Source organism: Acinonyx jubatus, chromosome E4 (assembly GCF_027475565.1).
Source record: "Acinonyx jubatus isolate Ajub_Pintada_27869175 chromosome E4, VMU_Ajub_asm_v1.0, whole genome shotgun sequence".
NCBI lineage: Eukaryota > Metazoa > Chordata > Mammalia > Carnivora > Felidae > Acinonyx > Acinonyx jubatus.
This window is the reverse complement of record NC_069395.1, coordinates 25,722,228-25,740,921: the sequence shown is the minus strand read 5'-3', so window position 1 is coordinate 25,740,921 and position 18,694 is coordinate 25,722,228. Positions and strand designations below refer to the sequence as shown.

Below are 18,694 nucleotides of genomic sequence, written 5' to 3'. Positions count from 1 at the left end.
AAGAAAGATGAGAACTAGGGACTTAGTTGCCATTGGACTTAAACTGTTGAGGTGACCTTGAGAAGACCTTGAGTGAGTGGGGTGGGGATGGGGGTTGGAATCTTGATTGGACTGGGTTTCAGAGAAATTTGGAGAAGAGGAATTGGAGGGCCTAAAAGTGGGCAGGTCTCGTAAGGAGTTATCCTGTAAAGGGAAGAGAAACAGGGCAGTTGCCAGAGAGGAGAGTGGGGACAAGGGAAGGCTCTTGGGAGTGGGAGAAATCACAGCAAAGTTTGTAAGCTGGTGGGAAAGATCCAGTGCGCAAGGAAAATTCGATGAGGCAGGAGGAAGAGAAGAATTGCTGCAGCTTTGTCGCCAAGTAGGTGAGAGAGTATGGGGTCCCAAGCCCAGATAGTTCACCCCCAGGAGCAGGAGAGAGGCTGGAACATAGGAGCACAGAAGCAGGGAAGCCATCAGTGGGGGGCTGGCACCGGTGAAAGTTCCCTTTGTTGCTTCTGTTTTCTATCAAAGAATAAACATGGCCATCAGCCAAGGACAAAAGGATGGGAAAGCATTTTTTTATTTAAAAAATACAGTGGGGGGAGGGTGCCTGGGTGGCTCAGTCGGTTGAGTGTCCAACTCTTGATTTCGGCTCTGGTCGTGATCCCAAGGTTGTGAGATCAGGCCCCGAGTCAGCTCCGTGCTGTGCGTGCAGCCCGCTTAAGATTCTCTCTCTCTCTCTCTCTCTCTCTCTCTCTCTCTGCTCCTCCCTTGCACGTGTGCTTTCTCTCTCTCAAAAAAAGAAAAAAAAACCCAAAAATTAAAGTGTAAGGGGGAAAAAAATACGAAACTGACAGATTTAAAAGAGACATAAAACACATATGAACTAATGTTATCAGTTAGGACCTTAGGACCTTATTTGAATTTGGATTCAAACAAACAGCAAAAAACAAAAACAAAAAACCAAGATCCTTGTGAGGCCATTGGAAATCTGGGCACTGAATGGATATTTGATGATAAAAAATTATCGCTAATTTTGGAGTTGTGATGTTAGTGAGGTTCTGTTTCATAAAAGCGTCACCTCTTAGAGATAGATGCTGAAGTGTTATAGATGAAATTATGCAATGACAGGGTTTTGCCTCAAAATAATCCAGTGGAGACATGGGGCAGGGTATGCAGATGATGTGTGGTTGGCCTGGGGTCAGTAATTGTTGAGGTTGGCTGTGTGTACATGGAGCTTCGTTGTACTTCATAATGAAAATTAAGACAAAAGAAAAAAAACGGGGAGGGAGAAGTGGGGGTTCAAGAAGAAAGGGGAAGGTACGAATTGCCATTTGGAGGGCAGATGAGGGGGCGATCCATTTGATTATCAGATGCCCACTGGAGATTAGAGAACGTGAATCCAAAGTGAGGCCAGACAGCGTGGAGGTGTGTATTTCCTCGGCCACGTCCATCGCGTGGGTGTAGGCACAGAATAGGTGGAGAGCTGGATTTAACCAGTGTTGTGGGTTTAGCCAACTAAATACAAGGAATCGAGAATATCACTGGCCCATCATGTTGATAAAGTCTTGGAGGATCGGGGTGGTGTCTTTGCTTTTGTGAACTTACAGCTAATTTGACTAGCTGATTCTGCAGTCCACCCACAGGTTTTGACAAAATTTAATACTTCATCGCAAGTACTTAAGAGTTATTTATTTGTAAGTGCTAAGGAGAGGGGGGTAGATTTATTGCCAAGTGGATATGGAGTTCCAGTTTGGGAAGATAAAAAATTCTTTGGTTGGCTGGTGGTGACGGTTGCTTAACGGTGTGAATGTACTTAATTCTACAAACATACACTTAAAATGGTTAGAATGGTAAATTTTTTGTATTGTATATTTTACCACAATCTTTTTAAAAGAGATTTTACCAGGTTGCATCTATGAGAAATAAGGTGGCAATAGAAATTTGCCTTGTGTCCAATTGCCTTGTGTCCCACGCTCCTCCCCCTTGGCCCTAAGTACAGAACGATCTTGGTTTGAGCGTTCTTTCTCTCCCCGTGTGCTTGTGGCTGGGCAGGTATGACATTAATGCCTCTATTGACAATGACTTCTGCGTCATAGCCCCCTATCCATTTGTTAGCTTGTTCTGTGGAGGATGTAATTGAGGGCTGGTTGGGAATGAAAGCATCGTCTAAAATCACAGGTATTTCCCACATCCGTGATTCATCCTTTGTAGGTGCTCCCCTTGGCTCCTCCTGTCTGTTTCCCAAGACTGTTCATTCCATCTGAAGCAGAAGTTCTCTTTCACTGGATCATTTCTTTGTAGGTCCTAGTCATGGGACTGGGGGTCCAGCTGCTATGGCTTACCTGCCTTATCTTTCTTAGGAAGAGATGTGTCATAAAGCAAAATATTACTCTGGGCAGGTCATGTTATCAGTACAAATTTGTCTCTGATTAATTGTATATTTTAAAGCCAAGACATATTGCATATGTAAACCAATTATGACCACTCTCCTTTTTTTCCCCTTGGGAATAACAACAAGGATTCTGAGATAATCACAAAGAGGTGTGTGGTTTGTTCACCCTTGCGTCTTCCACATGGCCATTCACAAAGCGGTGGTTGAAATTTTGTTGTATTGCTGTGAAGTAGATTTCAGCATGGCATCAAAGAGCGTGGGCCTTGGGGACACTGACATGGTTTAGAGTTTCGGCTGTGCCACTCACCAATCGAGAACCCCTAGATGAGGCATTTAACATCACCAGGCTTCAGGTTTCTAATGTGTAGAATACTAATAATGCCTTTCTTAGAGGAATGTTTTAAGGACTAAGAGGGATGGTTGCTCTAGGAGTGAATGTTCTTAACTTTCCCTTGTCTCTGCTGCCTTTTGTTGCCAAACATAACTGCAAAAGGGTTAGAATATAGATGGCCGTGTGACCTTAGAGAGAGCACTGACACATCTCTGAGCTTCATTCACATTTCTCACGTATCTCTGTATTACTTCTCTCATCACATTGGATGATGGACTTCAGTGAGAGATTTCTGAGATCCCTTACATTGTAGACATTCTAAGATTCCTTTGACCCATCAGAACAAACTTTCTTTTATCTTGGACCTCAGGTGCACAGCCTTGGGTTAGCCGTAATCTTTGGTTCAGGACTCACTCTTATCATCAGTCCTGCATGTCCTGCTGGGTTTTTTTCTCTTTTATTCCTGTTCTTTCCCTCCCCTCCCCTCCCCTCCATCACCTTTTCTTCTCTCCTTCCCAACTTTCTCCCTGTCCATCCATCCGTTTATTTATCTATATAGTAAGTACCGTAAACCCATACCCACAACAAAAGATAGAACTTTCATGATTAGCAAATATCTAAGCTTCAGATTCCACTACCACCACCAACCCATCTTCTCTACCTCCCTACTACCAGAAGTAATCATGACTTAACAAATTTTTTACATTTTTAATTGTGATAAAATATTCATGACAGAACACTTGCCATCTTAACCATTTTTAAGTGTACCGCTCAGTAGTGTTAAGTACATTCCCTTTGTTGTGAAACTGATCTCCAGAACTCTGTTCATCTTGCAAAGCTGAAACTTCATACCCATTAAACAACTACACCCTATTCCCCCCTCGTCCAGCCCTGAACAACCACCGTTCCTACTTCCGTCTCCATGAATCTGACCACACGAGGTACCTCGTCGAAGTGGGATCATTCAGTAGTTGTCCTTTTGTGACTGGCTTATTTCACTTAGCATAATGTCCTCAAAGGTTATCCATGTTGTAGCCCATGTTAGAATTTCCTCCTTTTTGTGGCTGAGTAATATTCCGTTGTGTTGGTATGCCACATTTTGTGTATCCACTCATCCATCCCTGGACACGTGGATTACTTCCACGTTTTGGCTGTTGTGAATAATGCTGGGACGAATATAGACGTACAAATACCTCTTTGAGACACTGCTTCCAGTTTTTTTGGATATACACCCAGAAATGGGATTGCTGAATCATATGGTAACTCTATTTTTAGTTTTTTTAAGAACTGCCGTGCTGTTTTCTATAGCGGCTGCCCCATTTTACATTCCCACCAGCAATGTGGAAGGGTTCCAGTTTTCCACATCCTCACCAACACTTTCTATTTTCTGTTTTGTTTTTTGTTTTTTAATAGTAGCCATCCTAATGGGTGTGAGGTGGTATCTCATTGTAGTTTTGATTTCTATTTCCCTAATGATTCGTGAGGTTGAGCCTCTTTTCATATGCTTGTTGGCCGCTTGTATATCTTTGGAGAAATGTCTACTCAAGTCTTCTTCCCATTTAAAAGAAAATTAATGTTTATTTATTTTTGAGAAAGAGAGAGACAGAGTATGAACTGCGGAGGGGCAGAGAGAAGAGGGAGATGCAGAATCCGAAGCAGGCTCCAGGCTCTGAGCTGTCAGCACAGAGCCAGATGCGGGGCTTGAATCCACAAACCGTGAGATCATGACCTGAGCCGAAGTTGGATGCTCAACCAACTGACCCACCCAGGCGCCCCCCTTTGCCCATTGTTGAGTCAGGTTGTTTGTTTTGTTGTTGAATGATAGTAATTGCTATCTTGAATCCCGTTTTTTTTCTTTTCCTCTTTGCTTATTATATAGTTTTACTGCATAGCACTCTTATTTCGCCTGCTGCATAATATTTCATTGTTTGATTCTACTGCAGTTTAATTGTCCATTTCTCCATTGATGAGCTTTTGGGCTCTTGCTAGGTTTCTGCTATGATGAATAGGGCTGCGAGGAACATTTCTGTGCATGTACAAGAGTGTCTTGTGGGTACACAGCTAGGAGTAGATTTGCTAAATCATAGTTGGTAAATGTTCAATTTTAGGAGGTAATGTAAAACGTTTCCCAAAGCGGTTGTATCCTTAGCAATGTATAAGAAATCTTCAACGTCTTTCAACACTTGATATGGTTAGACTTAGTAATTTTTGCTAATTGACTGAGTATAAATTGGTATCTCATTATGGTCTTGATTTGCATTTCCCAGATCACCAATATGTTTATTAGCCACGTATATTCCAGTTTGTCTCCTGCCTTAATTCTGTTGGTTTGCTATTCTCTTATTTGCTTACAGAAGCTCTTTATATATATTCTTGATGGTAATCTTTTGTCAGGTGTGTGCATGCCCAGTATCTTCGCCTGGGTCTTGTCTTTTCATGTACCTTAAAATTTTTTCCAAGTGAAGTTTATTAAGGTATAACTTACGTAGAATAAAATTCACCCGTGTTAGGTGTAGAGCCTTATGAATTTTGCAAACACGTATAGTTGTGTAATAACCATCCTCATCCAGATATAGAGCCTCTCCATCATTCCAAGAAGTTCTCATGTACCCCTTTTTGGTTAATCCTCTCCCCACTGATCCCGGTCCTTATTATGTCCCTCCAGTTTGCATTTTCTTTTCTTTTTTTTTTTTTTTAATTTTTTTTAATGTTTATTTATTTATTTACTTTTTTTTTAAGTTTATTTATTTTTGAAACAGAGAGAGACAGAGCATGAATGGGGGAGGGTCAGAGAGAGAGGGAGACACAGAATCGGAAGCAGGCTCCAGGCTCTGAGCTGTCAGCCCAGAGCCCGATGCGGGGCTCGAACTCACAGACCGCGAGATCGTGACCTGAGCTGAAGTCGGACGCTTAACCGACTGAGCCACCCAGGCGCCCCAACGTTTATTTATTTTTGAGACAGAGACAGAGTGTAAGTGGGGGAGGGGCAGAGAGAGAGGGAGACACAGAATGTGAAACAGGCTCCAGGCTCCGAGCTGTCAGCACAGAGCCCAACGAACTCACGGACCGTGAGATCATGACCTGAGCTGAAGTCGGACACTTAACTGACCAAGCCACCCAGGCGCCCCCGGTTTGCATTTTCTAGAATATCACACAAATGAAACATACAGTATGTAGCCTTTTGAGACTGACTTCTTTCACTTAACACATTGCATTTGAGATGGCTCTAATTCGCTACATGTATCAGTAGATCATGTCTGTTTATTGATAAGTACTACTCTGTTGCATTATATACCACAGTTTATTTATCCCCTCACCCGTTGACAGATATTTGGCTTGTGTCTAGTTTTTGGCAATTCTGAATAAATTTACTATAAATATCCACATGTATGTTTTTATGTAGACATATATTTTTATTTCTCTTGGATAAATACCTAAGAGTGGGATTACTTGTTCATATATCAGCTGTGTGTTTAACTTTCTAAACAACCACCAAACTGTTTTCTAAAGTGATGTACCATTTTTTATTCCCATCAGCAATATGCAAGTTCCATTTGCTTTGCATCCTCACCAGGACTTGGTGTTATGAACTTTTTTGTTTACTGAGCTCTTCTGACAGGTATAAAATGGTATCTCATTGTGGTTTTAGTTTGCATTTCCCTGTTGACTAAAGGTGATGAGTATCTCTCTGTGTGTGGATTTGCCAAAAATACATCTTCGTTGGCGGAAGTGTCTGTTTAGACCCTTTGCCTGTTTTTATTGGCTTATTTGTTTTCTAATTATTCAGTTGAGAATTCTTTGCATATTGTGTGACCAGCCCTTTATCAGATTTGTGTTTTTTAAACATTTTTTTTCCAACTTGTGGTTTGTCCTTTATTCTCCTACCAGTGTCTTTCCAATGGCCGTGCAGGGCCACCTAGCCTTCCTGGTCATTTTTCCTGCTGACTCGGGGGCAGGCATAGCTGTGGAGATGCACTTGAGGCTGAATTCTCCACCACCACCAGCAATCACCTGGGGAACCTTCTGAAGAGACTGATTTTCCACATTGTTTGCTGTTGTGTTTGGACTGGTCTAATTTTGCTGGATCTGTGGGTGCGAGCGCTCACATCTATCTTGAACTTTCCAGAGCAAATGCCCATCTTCCTTAGTTAGAGAACCTCTTTTGGCTTCAGAACACAGGTCCAGCTGTACTGAAATAACAGTGTCCGATTTTAGCTGGAATTTTTTGCACCTTTGGAATGTGAGATCCACTCACTGAAGCAAGTTATCAAGGAAAGTTAGCGAATCTCTTTTCTTGGAAATGTCATTGTTGAACACTCATGATGCTCAGCCCTGGGCAATTTATTTTGAGGAGAAATAACTTTTAAATACATCTGGGAAAGTGTTTTGAGTTTTTAGAAATACTGTCAAAATTCTGTAATCCATGCAAGCCCATAAGAGAATATGTTAAAAAAATTATTTCTGTCCAGTTTGTATTAATTTATGTGGTAGTAGGTTTTTCTTCCTAATTTGTTTTTGCATTGACTAACATCAAATTTAATCTGCCAAGAGAAAGAAACGAAGTATTAAAATTGGAAAGAAAGAGATGTTATGATTGCTTATAGATGATACAATTATTTATACAGAATACAAAGAGAATCAAAAACTATTTTTTTAAGTTTATTTATTTAGTGTGTGTGTGTGTGTGAGAGAGAGAGAGAGAGAGAGAGAGAGAGAGCATGAGCAGGGGAGGGGCAGAGAGAGAGAGAGAGAGAGAGAGAGATCCCAAACAGGCTCCGAGCTGCCAGGGCAGAGCTTGATGTGGAGCTTGAACCCACAAACTGTGAGATCATGACCTGAGCCAAAACCAAGAGTCAGACGCTTAACTGATTGAGCTACCAAGGCGCCCTCAACTGAAAGCTACTTTTAATTAAACTTTTTATTTTGAAACAATTATAGATTCATTGGCAGTTGTAGCAAATCGTACAAATAGATCCCTCATATACTTTGCTCAGCTCCCCCCAGTAGTTTACAAAACTGTAGCACAACCTAACAGCCAGGTTACTGATAATATATGGTCAAGATCAAAACTATTTCCATCACAGCAAGGATCCCTCTTGTTGACATTTTAAAGCCACACCCATCTCCTCCCAACACAACCTACCTTCCTTAACCTGTGGCAACCACTAATCTATTCTCCATTTCTATAATTTTTGTCATTTCCAGAATGTTCTATAAATGGAATCACAATATTGTGATCGGCTTCTTTCATCCAGCATAATTATCTGGAGATTTATCTAAGTTACCACATGTATCAATAATTCTTCCCTTTTTGTTGCTTTGTAGTATTCCACTGTACTATACCACAGTTTAACCATTCACCCATTGAAGGATACCTGTGTTGTTTCCATATGGGGTATTATGAATAAAACTGCTATATGCATTGCTGTACAGGTTTTTGTGTGAGCATAAATTCTTTACTTCCTGGGGATAAATGCCCGGAAGTGAACTTGCTGCGTCATCTTATAGTTACGTCTAATTTCTTAAGAAACTGCCAAACTATATTGTAACTCAGATGTACCATTTTACATTTCCAGCAGCAATATATGAGTAATCTAGTTTTTCCACATTTTACCAGTGTTTGGCGTTGCCATCATTTTTTTATTTTAGCCATTCTGATAGGTCTGTAGTGATGGCTCATTTCCCCCCTTTTTCATTGTGTGCTTCATTTGCATTCCACTAGTGGCTAGTGATGTTGAACTCCTTCGCAAGTGCTTATTTGCCATCTGAGTATCTACTTCAGTGAAATGTCTCTTGGCCATGTTCCAATTGGATTGTTTGCATCTTTGCTGCTGAGTTTTGGAAGTTCTTTATAGATTCTAGAACTAGTTTTTTGTCATATGTGTGATTTCTCCCACTCTTAATCCTCTTTTGCAGAGCAGAGTTTTTAATTTTGGTGAAGTCCTGATTATCGTCTTTTTTATTTTATGGATCATGCTTTTGGCATCAAACCTAAGAACTGTTTGTGTATCCCTAGATCTCAAAGATTTTCTCCTACTTTAATTCTACAAGTTTTACAGGTTTGCATTTTACATTTAAGTCCACCATCCATTTTGAGTCCATTTTGTATAAGGACTTGGGATGAGATTCTTTTTTTTTCTTTCTTTTTTTGTCCTATGGATGTCCAGTTACTCCAGCACCATTTGTTGAAAAGGCTGTCTTTCCCTCCATTCCCCTATTGCTTTTGCATCTTTGACAAAAAGCAGTTGAGCACATTTGTGTGGGTCTACTTCTGGGTTCTCTATTTTGTTCCATTGATCCATGTGGCTGTTCCTTTAGCAGTAGTGCTGGATTTATATAATGAGTCTTTCAGTTGGGTGGATGGGTCCCTCCCATGTGTTTCTTCTTTTTCAGGATTGTGTTAGCTATTCTAGTCCCTTTGTATTTCCATATACATTTTATAACAATCTGTCTGTATCTACTAAAAATCTTGCTGGGATTTTGATAGAGATCGCATTGAGCCAGTATATCAATTTGGGGAGAATTCACATATTTATCGTGTTGAGTCTTCTAATCCATGAGCATCCTGTCCTGTCTCTCTGTTTAGATTTTGATTTTTTTGGTAAGTGTAGCATAGTTTTCTGCATATAAATATTGTACATGTTTTGTTCATTTTATACCTAAGTATTTCATTCTTTGAGGGACTGTAAATGGTATTGTATTTTTAATTTTCCTATATGTTCATTGCTTGTATGTAGAATACAATTGGTTTTTAAAAAAAAAATTTTTTTTAACGTTTATTTATTTTTGAGACAGAGAGAGACAGAGCCTGAACAGGGGAGGGTCAGAGAGAGAGGGAGACACAGAATCCGAAACAGGCTCCAGACTCTGAGTGGTCAGCACAGAGCGCGACGCGGGGCTCGAACTCACGGACCGTGAGATCATGACCTGAGCTGAAGTCGGACACTTAACCGACTGAGCCACCCAGGCGCCCCTACAGTTGGTTTTTAAATGCTTGGTTTGTATCCCAAAATGCTGATGATTCCATTTGTTAGTTCCAAATGGTTTTGTTGTTGTTGTTGTTGTTGTTGTTGTTGTTGTTTGCTTTGTTTTTTGTAGATTCCTTGGGGTTTTCTACATAGACCATTGTGTTGTCTGCACATAGAAATAGTTTTATTTCGTCCTTTCTGCCCTGTATTCCCTTGACTGTCTTTTCTTGCTTTATTCCACTTGCTAGACCTTCAGGTGCTATGTTGAATAAGAGTGGTGAAAGTGGACATCTTTGCTTTGTCTCCAGTATTAGGGGCAAAGCATTCCATCTTTCACCATTAAGTATAGTGTTAGCTGTGGATGTTTTGTAGATTTTTAAAAATCAAGTTGAGGAATTTTCTCTCAATTTTTTTTCGAGAGTTTTTTTTTTAAATCATGATGGGTGGTGAATTTTGTCAAATGCTTTTCCTGCATTGATTGATAGGATCATGTGATTTTTCTTCCTTAACTTGTTAATATGGTGCATTACTTTGACTGATTTTAGAATATTAAACCAGCCTTGCATCCCTGGAATGAACTACCTGGTCATAGTTACAATTCTTTTTTTACAATTCTGAATTCTATTTGCTAATATATTTTTTTTAATTTTTTTTAATTTTTTTTATTTTGAGACAGAGAGAGAGAGAGATAGTGGGGGAGGAGCAGAGAGAGAGAGGGAGACACAAAATCTGAAGCAGGCTCCAGGCTGCTGTCAGCTCCAAGCTGTCAGCATAGAGCCCGATGTGAGGCTTGAACTCATGAGCTGTGAGATCATGACCTGAACCAAAGTCAGATACTCAACCGACTGAGCCACCCAGGTGCCCCTATCTGCTAACATTTTTAAAGGATTTTTGTATCTATATTCATGAGAGGTATTATTGATCTTTAACTTTCTTTTCTTTTTTCCTGTCTTTGTCTGATTTTGGTATCAGAGTAATATAGCTTCATAAAATGAATTGGGACGTGTTGTCTCCTATAGTATGGAAGAGATTTTCTAACATTGGTGTTGATTCTTTTTTAAAAGTTTGTTCGAGGGGCGCCTGGGTGGCTCAGTCGGTTGAGCGTCCGACTTCGGCTCAGGTCACGATCTCGCGGTCCGTGAGTTCGAGCCCCGCGTCGGGCTCTGGGCTGATGGCTCAGAGCCTGGAGCCTGCTTCTGATTCTGTGTCTCCCTCTCTCTCTGCCCCTCCCCCGTTCATGCTCTGTCTTTCTCTGTCTCAAAAATAAATAAATGTTAAAAAAAATTAAAAAAAAATAAATAAAATGACTGAGGTGGCATTTAAAAAAAAAAGTTTGTTAGAATATTTCAGTGAAGCAGTCTAAGCCTGAAAATTTCTTTTTTGGGAGTTTTTAAATTGTGAATTCAACTTCTTTAATTATTATAAAGCTATTTAATTATCTGTTACATATTGGGAGTTGTGGTTGTTTGCATTTTCAAGGAATTGGTCCATTTCTACTGTTTTTAAATTCATTTGTGTAGAGTTGTTGATAGTGTTTGTTTATTTTCCTTTTGATGTTTGGTAGGTCTTTAATGACCTCTCCTTTTTCATTTCTGATATTGGCAATTGTGTCATCTTTTTTTTCTCTTCTTCAGTTTTGTTAGAGGTTTGTCAATTGTATTGATCTTTTCAAAGAACTAACTCATGTTAAAAAAAAAAAAAAAGAACCAGCTCACGTCATTGATTTTCTATATTGGTTTTGCTTTCTAGTTCATTGATTTCTGTTTTTTCTTCCTTCCTTCCTTCCGCTTACTTTGGGTTTATTTGGTCCTCTCTACTTTCTTGATGTCGGACCTTCCATTATTGACTTGGAACTTTTTTTCTTCTCTAATGTCTGTATTTAGTGCACAAATAAAGTCAGGATAAAAATAATGATGTGGACAATTTCAAGCTCCTCTTACAGATAAAGAGGTAATTTTCCTAGTAAGTAAAAATTTCCCTCAAATTGCTAAGAATAAACCAACTGCCTGGCAGAGAAATGGGCAAAGAATAGGAACAATTAAAGAAAAGGAGGGGCACCTGGGTGGCTCAGTCGGTTAAGCATCCAACTCTTGGCTTTGGCTTGGGTCATGATCTCACAGTTCATGGGTTTGAGCTCTGTGTTGGGCTCTATGCTGATGGCATGGAGCTTGCTTGGGATTCCCTCTCCCTCTCTCTCTTCCTGCCCCTCCTCACCCCCAAAATAAATAAATATTAAAAAAGTAAAAATAAAGAAAAGGAAAATACTCAACCTCACTCATAATAAGAGAACCACAAAAGAGACACCAATCTCAGTGCATTAGATTGTCAAAGACCAAAAAACAACCTAGTAATACGCCACATTGGAGAAGTGGGAAACAGAAACTCAAATATTGCTGGTGGGAGTGTTTGTCTCAGCCTTCATGGAGAGCAGTTTGGCCACATTTTCTTTGACCCAGAAATTCTGCATCCAAGAACTTATCCCAAAAATATTCTTGCAAGTGTGAGAAATCACATATATCCAAGGATCTGTATTGCAGCAATTTTTTGCATCCAATGATCACAAATATCCTAACTGTCTGAGAGTAAAGGATGGAGCAAATAATTGGGATATGGTCATACAATAGGATACTATGCCACTGCTAAAAGCAGTTTTACATGCGCTAATACAAAAAGATATATAAGATGTTTTCTGAGAAAAACAAGGTAGATGAAAAATATGTATCATGTGTTGTAATTTTTTAAAAAAAGGTATAGCTATGCATATACCACGAGCCTCTGGAAGGATACACAAGAAACTGGTAACAGTGGATGGCCAGGGGGAGGGGCTGAGTAGAACTGGGAGGCTGGGGATTGGGGTTCGGAGGGGAATTTACTTATATATACTCACATACTTATATATATTTTATTATATACTCTTTTGTATCTTATGAGTTTCATTTCATGTGAAGGGATTACATATTCAAAAAAAAAGTAAAATAATTTTTTAAATGCTTAGCTTAGGGACGTCTGGGTGGCTCATTTGGTTAAGCATCCTACTCTCGGTTTCGGCTCAGGTCATGATCAGAAATAGTGACAGAGACAGAATAAGTCTTTATTCCCTGTGCACAGACTAAATATCCAGGGGGAGAAGGGGCAGGAACCAAGACTCGGGAAAATTTCGATTTTATATGTCTTCAGAAATACACACGTACACAATTATAGGATTCTAGGGCAAGAAAGTGTTGGAGATTCCCCAGACCCACTTTTATTTTGTGACTGAGGGCAGGACAATCTGAGAATAAACATTTGTTAAGAAGAAAGCTGTAAACACTCCCCAGGCAGACATTAAGGTAGGAATGCCGGGAGATGACCGTTTGGGAGCTGGCAGACATTCCTTCTGGTCATCAGTCGGACATACTCTGCCTTCTCCTTGTCGCTGGGGAACACATTCCACTGCCCACTGTGGCCCCCCTGTAATGCAGGCCTCATTCAGATGAACCCAGAAGGTGTCTGGCCTTCTGGAATCTGGAGGCAGTGCCCAGCAACCTGGGAGGGGTCCCCACCCATCTGTGACTGAGAGCCACTCTTGCAGCCTGTTGGACATCAAGTGTCTTTGTTGATCATGGTTCCTCCCCAGAGCATCAGGTGTCCGTCCTGGAAACTTCCTACCCCTGGGTCAGGTGGAGGGTCTTCATCATGGATTCCAAGGCTCCCTTCTCACTTAACCCTGAAGTCCTGTGAGCAATGATGATAAATAAAAACATTGGTGGTGATTATAACCTCCTCATCGTTAAGGTTATCTGTCTGTCTGTCTTTGTATCTGTCTGTCTCTCTTTAAATCACAGCTCTAATTTGATACTCACAGCAATGTGATACTCATAAGGCCGACGTGATCCCTAATTTTCAAATCACAGTAAAATATTTGTACAAGGATTTGGTTCTCAAGTGCTTTCCTATACATTATCTCATAGCAGCCCTCCCAGTGCCCTCATGCAGGCAAGGGAAGTTTTATTAACCCAGATATACAAATGGGGATATTAAAGAGGCAGGTGTGGGATAGTGGGCCTTTGGGATACGAACATGTGGGTTTGAATACTGACTCAATGGGCTTATTACACCTATTTCCTCCAGTGTAAAATGGGGATAATAATATTTGCATCCTTTGTCATCAGACTGGATTGTTGTTAGGATTAAAGGACTATAGTTCCAAAGGATTTCAAGAATTAGCATTCGAATGATTTCTTGTTTCTCAATCTAACATTTAAAATTTATTTTTATTTTGGGGTGCCTGGGTGGCTTAGTCAGTTAAGCTTCTGACTTCAGCTCAGGTCATGACCTCACAGTTCATGGGATCTAGCCCCACGTGGGGCTCTGTGCTGACAGCTCAAAGCCTGGAGCCTGTTTCAGATTCTGTGTCTCCCTCTCTCTCTGCCCCTCCCCCCCCCAACTTGCACTCTGTTTCTCTCTCTATATCTCAAAAACAAATAAAAACATTTTTTAAAAAATTAACAAAAATTGTGTTTTTTTTGAAAATGTTTTGCAAAGGAGGAGAGAGATTAATATAACGAACCTGATGTACTCACCATTATCTGCAACAGTCACCAGTACAAGGCCAGTCTTGTCTCAGCTATACCTCTATCCACCCTTTCTTCTTTTGCTTTATTGACCTGTTTTCAAAATAATGAAGTATTTCCCTAACATCCTCAAGATGGGTTGTGTGGAGTTTTAAAAGTTATTCTTAGGGATTCATAACATATTTGTTATGTTTCAATCTATTGCAGATATGATCCTTACTGCTATTCAGCTTGACCAAGGAAACCTTATTCTAGTTGACTTTTGAGTCCTTTTGGCATGATTCTTGTAGTCTGTGACACTGCATTTGCTTTTTTTGGTTTGACGAGATGTTCTAGACTCATCTTGTACGTTTACTGCCTCAGATGTTTCTTCAAAGAAGCCTGATTTCTTTGTGGGGGGATAGTATTTAGAGTTCCTAAACAGATCACCAGGGGTGCTCAATCTTACTGGGATGATCCTTGTTTCTAGGTATTACAGTGAACAAGGCTAGGGAGTATGTGGGGTGTGTGTGTGTGTGTGTGTGTGTGTGTGTGTATACACATATGTACAGACAAAACATATGAAGTTCATATTGATACTCCAGTTCACAGTCAGGGCTGCAGACTTTTTACTTGATCTCTCAATCTTACATCTGTATCACCTTTCAAGAAGAAAACCTTTTTTCTCAGCAATATCGGTATCAGTATATTGCAATATCAATATATCAGTATATTGCTGAGAAATCAGTATTCATTTGACCTATCCCACGATATATTACAAAAGTCTCAGAGTAACAGTAACATCAGTAATATGATTATTGAAAACAGTTTAGGGTTGGGATGGCACAGGAAAGAAGCAGTTCTTTTTATTCTTAGCCGTGTCTTTCCCAGGATATAGAGTCAAATTACTGTGTTTTAGTTTCTGTGTGTGTAGGGCCAACCAACTGGACACATAAACTCATTTGTGGATTTTATTTTAATTTTAGGCATTTCTTTTAGAAACAGTAATTGTGCTTTTGTAAGTGTGTCAGGTATTTACGTGTTCCAAAGTAAATCCACAAAATAAGGTCTATTCAAAGCCCAGTTTCTGTCCCTGTCCTGTCCAATCCCCCACCCCTACCCGGTAGGTCTTTTAATTTTTATTTTCTGCTTTATCCTTTTATTATCTTTTTAAAAAAATAAGTGAATACATATTTACCTGTGCATTCCTGCCCCTTTCTTGAATAAATTATACCATATTAAGCACACTTTTTCCTATCATGTTTTTCTTCACTTACTAGTAGAGATCACAACATAGGTATACAGAATATATTTCAAATGGATTTCTAGAACTGGGATTGCAGGTCAAAGATTGACTAAGTGCATGTGTAGTCTGATAGATGTTGCCACATTCTCTTCTACAAAGGTGGATTTTATCATTTCCTGCAGACACATTTTAATGTTAAAGGAAGTGATTAAGTGAGATGTGTCATCTGCACCGAGAAAGGTTAAATGGTTGCCCAGAGGGACTGGCACTGGGCTTGAACTTGCAAATTCTAACTAATGGCCTAGTGGTCTGACTCACTCTACAGTACCTTCTCCCCACTTTACAGATGAAGAAAATGAGACACATGCAGGGAAATGATCTACCCTAAATGTCATAACAAACTAGAACTTCAAATTCATGTCCCCTGACCCTAAAATTAGCTCTCACTTCTATATGCTATAGATTTATTTATGGTGAGCTCAGTTTGGTTACCTGTAGGTGGGGAAGAAAAACATAATAGTTCTCCTAAGTTAAGACAATTAATGAGATAATTATGGGTAAATTCCCCCATAGGTACAAGAGAAATTCTCCAAGATACAGCTTAACTCCTTTAGGTGATGGGGAATCCGCAATTAGATCTCGATGTCAGGGCACTCACTAATAACGATCTTAGGAATGAGAGAGACCACCAAAGTCTGACACGTTTAGGCACCTTGCAGAATCGCTGTCATTTCTTGCACAGCACCTTGAATCTCTTTAAACAAAGATGTCATTGTGCTATGCAAAACTTTCCAAATGGTTGTGGACAAAGATGTAATTTCCCAGTGAGTGAACAAGCTGCAAACCACAAAGCCTTTTCTCTTTCTTTCCTAGAGTGACCCTGGGGCTCTTCTTTGTGCTTGCTTTGTGACAGGTTGATTGACTTATGTGCAATTTGGGACCCTGGAGTTTTCCTTCCTGCTGTGGGCTGGAAGAGAGCCTCTGGTTTTGCAAGAAGGAGGCTGAATGAGGCAGAGACGGTGAGTGTGTGAGCCCTCGGGCTGGTGCACAAGACTGAGAGGTGGGGGTGGGGGGAGATCCTTGCTTCCTGCCCCTTCTCTGTGATGAGCCAAGGTTCTTTGGCCCCCAGAGTCTTGTGAAAGGACATACCCTTCCTTCTCCCTAGAGTCGGCCACAGAGCCAGACCTCCTGGCTCTCCTTTGCAAGGAGGCTGGCACTGGGGAAGCAGTTACTCCGTTTGTCCAGCAGATGCAGTCAGCGACATTAGTCTTGTCATTGTCCCAACTGTCCACCTGAATTGAAAGATTGGGAAACAGCTTTGTGACCCCCAACCCTCCCCCTTAGCCTGGCCTCTACAACCTGGGAGCCTCCTGAATGACAGCTTCAGCATATGGGGGGCAGTCTGGGAACCCCTCCTCTGGGCGGGGAATTGGGCCCTGGCAGATGGACAGCTGTCCACGGCGCAGTAAGCCAACCCGAGGCCGACATCACTGACACAGACCCTGTATGCATGGCCTGCATTGTTCCATTCTCGGCTAGAATTTCCTGCTGCCCCACGGCTCCTGTTTTAGTCTCAGGCTGGGGTGTCAGGGGAAGAAATGTGGGAAGAGAGGGCTACAGTTTTAACCCAGGAGTTATTGGTGACAGATCACAAGCTAGCAACCCAGAGGTCTGAACAGGGAAAGGTTTCCTCATTCTTGGCTTTGGGCACCTCTGCCTCATGGCATTTTGTCTTTCTCCAGCCCTCTTTCCAGACGTCTTCTGTTCTCCCAGGATTTGGAGATGGGGCTAGAGCAGAGCGGGGAGGGGAATGCAGGGAGGGGGTCAAAAGGTGGGAGCAGAGCATTGCTGACATGGATTCCAGATCTGGACACAATCCAGCTCCACTTGCTCGGTGACCTTAGGAACGTTTCTAACTGCTCTAGGCCTGAGTTTATACAATGGGGACGGTAATGAACGTCTTGTAAAGATTAAGTGTATAAAGAGCCCTGCGCAATGCCTGGCATGTAACAGGTGTTCAGTAAATGAAAGTTACTATTTTTATCCTATCAACAGAGCTCAGATATGCTTGTCTTATCAAAGTAGTTTCTGTGTGGGCCTTTCGGGGGCCACAACTGGCTCCCGACACTGTCAGGTTTCAGGGACCGCTTGGGAATTCCAAATGACCGCGGGGCTTTTCAATGGATCATTGTTACTAAGTATCGAACTTGAATGTACTGCTTGACACTGGGGGTGGGGGAGGTGCCATTCTTTTGTTTTACTGTATTTGGAGGACCCTGATTGCAAAAGTGGTATATACCAAGCTATTTTCATGAGCATGTAAAGATAGGTAACACAGCATGGGAACAGACCCCCAGGTTTGCGACAGAACCCGGAGGTCGTCTGTTGTGTTACCGTGCCCCCTCTCTGCATGCACTCTCCCCCCTGTGCCCTCCAAAGCCCGTCACCACCCTCCCTGGGCACCGTAGGTGGCCCCCCAGACCCCCGCCTGAGGAGCCCCTCCCTTGTCAGGTGATAGCAACTTCACAGCACGACAGCACATCTGGCTAGCAGCCCCAGTCTCGCCCTGAGGCGTGCTGCCTGATGCCAAGCAAACCTGTGCTAGCTCGCACGTCGGAACACTTCCAATCTGATCAGCAATCCCTAACACTGGTTCCAAGCTTTCTTTTTATAGTGTGTCCGTTTCATTATGCCATTCAACTTTCATGACAAGTCAGCGGTGTGAGCAAGGCTGGTGTCCTCATGCCATTTGGTTGATGAGTAAACTGAGGCTCAAGAAGTTATTTCTCCAGGATCCACAAAATTTATTAGCAGCCGAGCCCATTCTAGAATTTAGTTGCCCAGAATTACGGGCTGTTTCTCGCCGTGACGCCGCACTGCGGCCTCCAGGCAGAGGCACCTGCACAGCACGAGGGGTCAAAGGGTCAAAGGACTTTCAGCCGCATAGAGAAACCTTAAAAAAAAAGAAAAGAAAAGAGTGCAGAGAATACATGCGAGCAGGCACATATGGCTGTTGAGGGAACAATAAGTTCTGAGAACAGGAGAGCTGGTCCAGCTTTTTTAGAGGGTGACGATAATCGTCATTATAATCAGCGCTCTGAGTACTCCCCATATGCACCGGGCACTGTGCTGTGTACTTGACGTGCATTTTCCATTTTATCCTCAAAACAAACCTACGAAATAGGGCCTATTATTCACATTTTATCAGTGACAGAAATACAGGAAGGTTAAGGCCTGTACCCA

At 41.4% G+C, this 18,694-nt stretch overlaps 1 protein-coding gene across 18 annotated transcripts in view; it reads left to right on the top strand.

Annotated features, from left to right (window-relative positions):
- NFASC (neurofascin) overlaps positions 1-18,694 on the top strand; it is a 181,378-nt gene that overhangs the window by 69,995 nt on the left and 92,689 nt on the right. For 17 of the 18 annotated variants that reach the window (XM_027074833.2, XM_027074831.2, XM_027074832.2 and 14 more), the window contains exon 2: positions 16,365-16,470. The exons of the other annotated variant lie outside the window; for it this stretch is intronic. In XM_027074833.2, coding sequence (XP_026930634.1) covers positions 16,365-16,470 — 106 coding nt within the window. The remainder of the gene's footprint in view (positions 1-16,364; positions 16,471-18,694) is intronic. 18 annotated transcript variants of the gene reach the window in all.